Raw genomic sequence first — 10238 nt, 5'->3', positions numbered from 1 at the left:
TGCGCCACCACCGCCCATATTTAAGGTTCTTAAACTTGTTTTGGCTTGGTAGCTCATTTCAGCAGATCTAGCCTTGGTAGTCTAGTCACTGGACACTATTGCTTTGTTTAAATATCCTATGCTTTTTTTTATCACCTCTTCACCTGTTGAAGGCCATCTTAGTTGCTTCAAGACGTAGCAATCATAAAGATGAGTGAGCAGAACTTTAAAATTCATTTGAATAAGTACCAAGAAGTACGATGCTGATCATTCAGTAGGAGTATGCTTAGCTTTGTAGGAAACTGTCAAACTGCCTTCCATGGTATCAATCCATTCTGTATTCCTACAAGCAGTAACTAGAACTTCTGTTTCTCCACAGCCTCAGCCCCAGCATTTGGCGTTGTCAGTGTTTTAGATTTTGGTCATTTGAACACCTGTGCCATGGTGTTTCCCAGCTGGTGCAACACAATCAGCACTTCACAATTTTGATTTTGAGCTCTACGGAGTCATATGATGCTGAGCAGACTTTTTGTGTGTTTACCTGCCATTTGTGTATCTTTGAAAGGTTTCTGTTCACCATATCCCTTTGTTTAGGAATTTGGTTTTGTTGTTTTTTATTTTTGGGGGGACTGTTATAGTTTGGGTTTTTTGTTTTTGAGATATTGTCTTAGGTTCAACTGTCTCTGCTTCCCAAACGCTAAAATTAAAAGCATATGCCATGGTGCACAACCATCCCCATTTTTAATAACCCAGGTATGGGATACTTCTAGAAGAAGAAGAAAGACTGCATACCTTCCAGAGTATGCTCACACATCCATTTTTAAAGGAACACCATTATGTAACAAGCCAGGGGCTTGCCCAGTTTTCTTTTTCTTTGAATACTGTTCAACTTTTGAAAACGATCCAAATACTGTGCATGCCAGTAGTCTTCAAGATAAGTACTTTGCAAATATTTTCTCCAGTCCACTGCTTATCTTCTCATTCTCATAACAATTAGCTATCTGTACCAGAATTTTTAAATTTTATTGATTTCAACATAACCAATTTTTGATTTTAGTTAGATTTTCTTTCTTTTGGTTGCATATCTAAGAATCCATTACCAAACCTAAAGTCACCTCAATTTTGTTTTAGGCTATAGTATAGGCATTTTATAGTTTTGCAGCTTACATTTATGTCCATGATCTTTGAATAGATTCATTTTTAATTGTGAATGTCTACTTGTTCAAGAACTATATGCAAAAAGACTATACTATTCTTTCTCCAATAGAAGGCCTTTCATCATTTGTCAAAAATCAGATGGCTTTAGATTTATGTGCATTTATCTTTTTACCCCTCTTATCAGTCCCATTAATATTTTATCAATAGCACTTTGCTGGATTAAAGTACATTTATGGGACTGGAGAGGTGGCTCAGCAGTTAAGATCACTGGCTAGTCTTCCAAAGGTCCTGAGTTCAATTCCCAACTACTACAGAGTGGAGTCACAATCTTCTATAGTGGGATCTGATGCCCTCTTCTGGTGTGCAGACAGGGTACTCATATACATAAAATACATGAGTAAAGCTGGGCGATGGTGGCGCACGCCTTTAATCCCAGCACTCGGGAGGCAGAGGCAGGCGGATCTCTGTGAGTTCAAACCAGCCTGGTCTACAAAGCTAGTTCCAGGACAGGCTCCAAAGCCACAGAGAAACCCTGTCTCGAAGAAAAAAAAATACATGAGTAAATAATTTTTAAATGTACCTTTTATACTAAGTGAAGAGAGCAGTTAGTAGTCAGCCTCTGACTTTGTTCTCCTCTGACGTTAGTTCTTTGTTGATTACTCTGGATGTTTGCCTTTTGTATAAGCTCTAGAATTAGTTCATTTATATTTTTATGATATCTACCTGGGACCTTGTCTGAAAGTACTTTAAAATATAGATTAATTTGGGAAGACTGGACATTTTGACAATATTGAGTCTAGTTCACCTGTGTTCCTGGAATATCTCTCTATTTGGATAGTTGTTTATTTCTTCCCTCAGAGTTTGTGATTTCCTTCATAGTTTATTAAATTTCTACTTTACTATTTCTATTTGTGGATTCTCAACTAAACAGTATTGTGTTTGTAATTTCAAATTCCACTTAAGTTAATGTTGGAATGGGGACTATTGCGATGGAATGAACGCATTCTGTACAAGAGGACATGATGCTGAGTACTGGTAGCGCTCGCCTTTAATCCCAGCACTCGGGAGGCAGAGGCAGGCGGATCTCTGTGAGTTCGAGACCAGCCTACAAGAGCTAGTTCCAGGACAGGCTCCAAAGCCACAGAGAAACCATGTCTTGAAAAAAACAAAAAAAAAAGGAGAGAGAGAATATGAAATTGGGGACGGGGGGCAGAATGGTACAGCGTAAATGTTTACATCTCCCAAAATTGCTGTGTTGAAAGCTAATCATCATGTGATGGTATTGGGGAGTGGGGCTTTGGAAAAGTGATTACATCATGAGCCAGGGCCCTTATGAACAGAATGAATGCCCTTATTAAAGAAACTCTAGATAACTGTCTCACCCCTCTGCCAAAAAGAATGACATGGCAAGAAGATGACTATGCATGAGCCAAGAATTAGTGCCTCATGTGATACTGCGTCTTCAGGCAATATGATCTTGGGCATCTCCACTTCCATACCTCTGAGGACTAAATATCTGCTTTTCAAAAGCCACCTGCTCCATGGTAAACTGTTACAGGAATGTGAACAGCCAGATACATACCCCATTCTTTCTGCCTTGTCTTTCTTGTCCTATCACATTAGCTGTGATAACCACTGTGATTTTGTTGTTGTTGTTTTGGTTTTATGAGACATGATTTCTCTGTGTGGCCCTGACTATCCTAGAACCAGCTCTGCAGACCAGACTGGTCTCGAACTCACAGAGATCTGCCTGTCTCTGCCTCCCAAGCATTGGAATTAAAGGTGTGTGCCACCACCACCTGGCTCACTGTGACTTTTAATAGGAATATTGGCTATGAACCTCAGCTGTTCCATGTGTGATTTTAGCTATGAATTTAGCTGTGCTTTTTCTAGCTATTATTCTTCAAGTTGAAGAAGTTCCTTCCTATTCTGAGTCCACTCAGTGTTGTTTCATTTTGTCAGGAACCTTTCCTAAATGTATTGGTATGATCACATGATATTTCTTTACATTTGCTAATATGATGGATTGATTTTCAAATCCCACTTGGCTATGATAAATACCTTACTGTATTTGTAATGTTTAATTTGGGATTATTGTAGCATTGTTTACAAAGAAATACCAGCTAACCTACAGGTATGTTTGTGTAGCATCTTTATTTGGTTTGAGTACTATGGAAATAATGGCCCTGTAGAAAATTTAGGAAGGATTTGCTCTGCCCCGTTTTCTGGATGATTACTGAGAAATACTAATTTCTTCCTTAACGATTTCATAGAATTCAGCAGTGAATCCATATAGGTCAAATGATCTCTATGTAGGAGATATCATTATTTAATTTCTTATTTATTTCTCTATTTTTATGTGTATGGGTGTTGTGCCCTTATGTATGTATGTGCACCACTTGTGCACCTGTTGTTCATGGAGGCTAGAAGAGGGCATTGCATGCCCCGAAAGTAGAGTTACAGACAATTGTGAGCTGCCACTCGGGTGCTCACCCTGGATCCTCTGTAAGAGTAGCAAATTTGACCAGGCTTCATACATTCTTTTAATCCCAGCACTCAGGAGACAGCAGTAGGTGGGTCTTTGCAAGTTTAAGACCCCTGTGAGTTCAAGGCCAGCCTGATCTACACAGTGAGTTATCAGGACTGCCCGGGCTGCATAGTAAGACCCTGTCTTAAAAAAAAAGAAAGGGGAGGGGGGACAAGCAAAAAGAAAAAAGAGAAAAAGTGAGATCTTGAGAACTGCTGAGCCTGTACAGAAACCTGGACTTAGAGCGCCACCTTGTGTCACAACAGCAGAAGTGACTGCAGGCAAAACAAAACCAAACTCTGGAAAAGCTAGATATTTATACACCTTTCTTTATTAACTTTTTTGCGTTATTAACTGCATAGAGTTTGCTGTCTTGGAACTTTGTAGACCAGGCTGGCCTCAAATCACACAGATCCATCTGCGTCACCCTCCCTAGTGCCGGGATTAAAGGCGTGCGCCACCATCCCCTACTAAATTTCACCCTTTCCCTCCTTCTGCTCCTCCAGAATTCTGCTAGTCTCAGCAATGAAAAAGTTGGCTACAAAGTGGTCTACCGATCCATATATCATCATACTGAGAACTGGGAATTAGACAGATTTCCCGATAGGCAGACAAGTAGGGAGAGGAGCCATGACTAGGTAATGAAGGTGGCATACTTCCAAAATGGCTGACTTCTTCCCCACCCCTCCCCCATTCCCACCTCCCACCTCCCACCCCTGGTGAGAAATTAAAAGCAGAGTGGTTTAAACAAAAGCCTAAAGAATTTTTTATCCTCTTTCACCAGTTGGCCCTTCTGCTAATGGACCGGTTTGGACTGGTTCTTTGCTGGTTATTTTGTTGTTTTCTGCTCCATTGTGGGGGTTCTTTACGTGTTTTGGAGTTTAATTCAGGTGTATGACTTACAGATAATGGTCTCACATTCTGCGTGTTGCCTTTTGATTTCTTTTTTTTATTTTCTCCTTGTCTGGGTTTTATGTTTTGGGTTTTTTTTGTTTGTTTGTTTGTTTTTTGGTGGGGGTTGAGAGAGGTGCTAGGGTTTTCTGTTATTGTTTTGTTTTGGGTGGGTATTTTTGTTGGGGGGTTCATATTAAAAGAAAACATTGCCAAAAGCAGTATAAAGGAGCATATTGCATATTATCTTTTTTTAAAAAAATGAGTTTTCTAGCTTCTGAGTAAATATTTAGCTTTTAATTCATCTGAGTTAATATAAGTAAGCTTGGACCAACTTCACGCTTACCTTTAGATATCCGGTTTCCCAACACCATTCAGGAAACTCCTGCCTTCCCAGTGTGCACTTTTGCTAGCCTTCTTGAAAATTACCTTATCGTGTGTGGGTTTATTTTTAGGTTCCCTGTTCTGCTCTATTGGTCTATGTCTGAGGGGGTTGTTTGTGTGTGTGTGTGTGTGTGTGTGTGTGTGTGTGTGTGCTGGCACCCATGGAGTCCAGAAAGAGGTGTCAGATCCCCTGGAGTAAGAATTACAAGTGGTTATAAATCTCCCAGCATGGATGCTAGAAACTGAATCCCAGTCCTCTGCAAGAGCAGTCATTATGTCTGTCTTTTACACTAGTGTCCCACTGTTTTGATTATCCTTTCAATTAAGAGTTTCACATCAGGACGCGTGATGGCTTTAACCTTTGCTCTTTCTCGAGATTCTTTTGTCTCTGAAGGTCTTTGGTGGTCCCATACAAGTCTGAGGATTTTCTTTCTCATTTGTGTATTGCCCTGAAGCAGTGTAGACAGTTCAACAATAGAATGCATCATTTCATGATCAAAATACAGGTCTTTCTACTGAATTTTTTTTTCGATTTTTTTTTTTACAAATGACTCCTTCCTCCCTTTTCTTATTTATGTATTTTGACGCAGGATCTCACTTGTGGCACCTACTCCTAACTGTGCAGAACTCACAGGAGTGCACCTCCCAAATGCTGGGGAGCATCTGGCTTTCCTTCTTTTATGTTAATCAAAAACCCTTTCCAATAAGAATCAAAAATGCCTGGTAATCTTCCAGCGTTTTCAAAAGCTTTAGAAACTTTCTAACACCCTCCAATATGCATGCATTTTGAATGGATTAGAATGGAGAGACTCTGCTATGTCCGGTTCCTGCATTGCGTCGCCTCTCCATTACACTTCACCATCTGCTAGGAAAACCTGGGCTGAACCAGCTTAGTTTGGAATGTGAGGTGTTTACTGAAAAAGTAGTCCCGAGAAAGGTTCTCGAACATCTTTATGAGGCCCACAGCTGCTGCTGCTCCGTGTTAGCACTGTTGATGGGTTTACATAGCTCTCCAGTGCATGGCCACGTACCACACAGCAATTCATATGCATACTTCATTTGGAAAAGCATAAATTAGGGGCTGGAGAGATGGCTCAGAGGGTAAGAGCACTGGTTGCTCTTCCAAAGACCCCGAGTTCAATTCCCAGCAGCCACATGGTGGCTCACAACCATCTGTAATGAGATCTGGTGCCTTCCTTGCCAGCAGTACATTGTATGCTTAATAAATAAACCTTTTTTTTAAAAAAAAGGCATAAATTAAAATTTGATGGATGGATGAGTGGGTGGAGAGTTCTTTTTTTGTTTGTTTGTTTGTTTTGGGGGGGGTTATTGTTGTTGTTTTTCGAGACAGGGTTTCTCTGTAGCTTTGGAGCCTGTCCTGGAACTCCCTTTGGAGACCAGGCTGGCCTCAAACTCACAGAGAGATCTTTTTTTTTTGTTTTATAGCTATGCAGTAACCACTCAAAGTGTTATTTCACTTTTGGCAGTTTCTATATATGTTGCACTTTTTTCTGATTTGTAATAAAAAAAAGCAAAAAATGAGTAATGCCTTACAAGAAGACAAAAAACACAGATACATGTAGCTTATAATGTTTAAGTTATCTTCTCATGGAATCTTAATCCTTTTTCTTAGACCAGAAGATCAATTCAGAAGTTACTAGAATGGGAAAATAACAGATTATACCACAAGGTAAGAAACTTAAGGCAAGTAGGTACCCTATTTATAGTTTTGAATTATCAAATTGAAAAAGTAAGTACTAAGTGAATTAATCCAGCACACAAAGGAATGGATTAGCAAACTTAATCCTTTTACCCCGTTACTAGCATATCTTCTGGGTAAGGTATTTGAGGCGCTGTTTTATGTCATGCAGCCTAGATTTTACTCTTATTCAATTGCAGTACATTGCAATTAACCAAAGATGATAGAAAAATTCTTAACCAAACTCTACCTTTTTAGCTTGCTTTGCACTGGAAGTTGACTAAAAGGAAATGTGAAACTAGCAATATGATGGAATATGTAAGTATGAAGCTGTTTTAATTATTCTTGTGATTTCACCCCAAATGCTATGTATTGCTTACTGTGTTTGCCATCTGTTGTTCAGGCCCTTTAGCTTCTCAGCCTGAACTTCTGTCTGCTGGGGCATAGAGGCCACCATTCATTTTCTTTAGATTTGTGGCCAACCTAAAGTATCTTGAAAGCCTACAGATCATGTACATCTTAGAAAAGTCTCAGCTCAAAATGTTGTACACCCTAACCTACAGCACTGAGAACAGCTGCTGCCTAGCAAAATACACCACGGTGCAAGTGTGTCAAAAAAAAAAAAGAATAAAAAAACTTACCTAAGGAATTAACTTTCAATTCTGGAACCATATCCCTGGCTTTTCTTCTTTTTTTTTTCTCTCTTTTTTTTCCCATAAAGTCATCTCGTACCTGGCTTTTCTTTTCTTTTTTTTGGTTTTTGTTTGTTTTGTTTTGTTTTTCCTGTTTGGTTGTTTGGTTTAGTTTTTCGAGACAAGGTTTCTGTGTGTAACAGCCCTGGCTGTCCTGGAACTCACGCTCTGTAGACCAGGCTGTCCTCAGACTCACAAGAGATCCACCTGCCTGTGCCTTCAGGTGCCACCCCCACCTGTCTATCTGGTTCATCTTTAATATGGCTGAAATTTAACTTGGAGTGAATAAACTATTGGATAAATAAAATCTATTAAAATAGATTTAAGTATTGGCTAAGAATTTTTACTGGAAATATGCGGTCTTGCTGGGTGCAGTGGCACATGCCTCTCATCCCAGCACTTGGGTGTCAGGAGCAAGTGGATCTCGAAGTTTCAGGCCAGCCAGGGTAACATAATGAGACCCTATCTCAAAACAATTTCAAAAAGAAAACAGGCAGCTTTAATCATAAAGCATAAGAGCACTTAGAAACAACATGATCTAGTCCACCATCATGGATCTTCCAAGCTCCCAGTGTTTATCATTAAACATGCCAGGTCTGAGACTATAGTGCAGTTGGTAAAGTGCTTCTCCAGCATCTAGAGCCCTGAGTTTGATCCTTAGGACTGTCTTCATCATGATGATAATAATAGCTTAATAAGAGAAGTTCCTCCTGCCTTTAATTCCAGCACTTGGAAGCAGAAGCAGGTAGGTGTCTGTGAGCTTGGGGCCGGCTTGATCTATATAGAGAGTTCCAGGCTGGCCAGGGCCACAAATTGAGGCTCTTGTCTCACAAAAACAGAAATCTTGGAAACCCTTCTGCAATTCACTTGTTTTATAGTCAATCATTTGGACAACTCCTATTTTGCAAACAACTTTCCAAAAATAATAATCCTCAACTAATATTAGCTGCTTTAATTGAAAAATAAAATAAAAACGGGTATTTTTTTTCCTAATCTGTATGAAGTAGTTTTAATCTCTTCTACTTGGCTCTAGGATATAAAAATGTAATAGAATTTGGTTCTAAGAAAGTAACTGTTGGAAATCAGACAGCAGCAGCTGTCAGTTCTAGCGGGTAGGTTCACCGTCCTGTTCAGTTTTGAAAAGCATGGCCTGTTTTGTCACATCTTGTATATTTTACTTACTTCCTGTAATTCAGAATGAAAATACAGTCCTGTGGAAATCAACTAGACTTTGCAAGTTTATGTACATTAAACAAAGATTATTTTGTCAATATATTCTTTTCTTTTTTTTTTTTTTTTATACAGGTAATCCTAATAGAATTCTTACCAAAATACCCCATATTCCGACCTGACTGAAGAGTTTTGTTCGGTCACTTCTGTGTTTTCTGTCATTTCCTACCCTTAGTGCCTTGTAGATGATCTTGGAATGGAGAAGTCTCCTTTGCTGTGTTCAATTTATTCTTTACAACAGTAGAATGTTCTTCTCACTCTTTTATTTGTGTTGATTTAAGAAGGCAATTTGCACATCTTTTTTGTTATTAAATGAGGCTTGTGTTTTGCACTCTCAATTTTTAAATAAATACACACAAACATATACAATTATATGTAGTTGACACTAAAAACATCAGTGCTGGTGTGTAAAGAAACAAACAAAACCCTTGTTCTGAGCATGCTGCCTTAGGATTTTCACACTCACCGTTTCTAAATACGCATCATTTTCTAGGCTATTTAATGCTCTGTAATCCCTTACTGGACACACCCAAATACGCTTTTGGTAGCTTTTAGAAATGGTTTTACTCTGCTTTTAAAGAACATGCAATTAATAGCACTGGTTTCCTCCTGCACTTTGCTAAATTGTCACTTATGTTAGTGGATAAAATATTTAAACTCCTAACGACTTGTAAATATTGTCTCTTTGCATAATGTAAAATGTGGTATGCCATGGTTTACAGGATTATTATTATTAATGTATTGCCAACATGTCCACGTAGATTTTGATATGAGGTTTGCAAGCATCCTTTTGAATGTAGAGACCTTTAACATGCTGTTTTGTGGCAAAGCCAACATGAGTATGTTAAATTTCAGGTGTGGGGCAAGATTGCCCTTCCTAACAAAGTGGATTAAAATTGAAACCATTAGTTCAGACCTTCTGCGTTACACCTGAGACCAAGAATCTTATTTTTTCCATTTAATTCACTGCTCTCCATTTGTCCTCCGTTCCACCCCCTCAAAATAGTTGACATCTAACTCATCTTATGGCTGCGTTAGCTCTCATTTCCTTTCCCCTATGTATCTTTTCCCTCCTTTGAAAATACATAGAATTTCCCCTTTTAAGTGTCTTGAGAGCCAATTCATCCTGGTGCAGGCCTTTAACCCCAGTACTTAGGAGGCTAAAGCAGTGGATCTCTGAGTTCAAGTCCAGCCTGATCTGCATAATGAGTTCCAGGACATCCAGGGCTACACAGAGAAACCCTGTCTCAAAAAAAAATTCAAAAAGTTTTTTTGGGTTTTTTTTTAATCTTGTGAAATATCAAGGCCTCCATGAAAGCCACATTTTAGCCTTCATTCTACATTGAGAAAGAATGCTGAGAAACTGTAGCTATGGACTATGCAGTAGTCTAGTCAGAGCTGGGAAAATATTCTTAGCCTTCTGCTTGAATCTTTTCTAAACATTTTGAAATTATCAGTGAGGAAAGACAAGTAAAATTTAGATAAAATTGTATTCCGTTTGTAAATTGATCATGTGTTTTGGTTGGAACATGCATCTTTCTCCTTTTTTTTTTTTACAGTTAAATTGAGTGAGATTACCCCTCTGGTTCTACTACAATTTGAAATTAAAATATAACAAAAGTTTGATATCACATGAATTCAGCTGCAAGGGAATGCCTGTATATGGGCATTGTTTGTA

General features: G+C 38.8%; 1 protein-coding gene across 1 annotated transcript in view; it reads left to right on the top strand.

Annotated features, from left to right (window-relative positions):
- The window catches only part of Chic1 (cysteine rich hydrophobic domain 1), a 38918-nt gene extending 29142 nt beyond the window's left edge, over nt 1–9776 (top strand). Inside the window, exons 4-6 of the mRNA XM_005369723.2 lie at nt 6573–6629; nt 6897–6956; nt 8636–9776. Of these exons, the coding sequence (XP_005369780.1) occupies nt 6573–6629; nt 6897–6956; nt 8636–8686 (168 nt within the window). The 3' untranslated portion in view covers nt 8687–9776. The remainder of the gene's footprint in view (nt 1–6572; nt 6630–6896; nt 6957–8635) is intronic.
- Nucleotides 9777–10238: the final 462 nt, after the last annotated feature.

This window comes from Microtus ochrogaster, unplaced genomic scaffold, assembly GCF_000317375.1.
Source record: "Microtus ochrogaster isolate Prairie Vole_2 unplaced genomic scaffold, MicOch1.0 UNK57, whole genome shotgun sequence".
NCBI classification, from domain to species: Eukaryota; Metazoa; Chordata; class Mammalia; order Rodentia; family Cricetidae; genus Microtus; species Microtus ochrogaster.
This window is presented reverse-complemented; position numbering and strand designations above follow the sequence as displayed.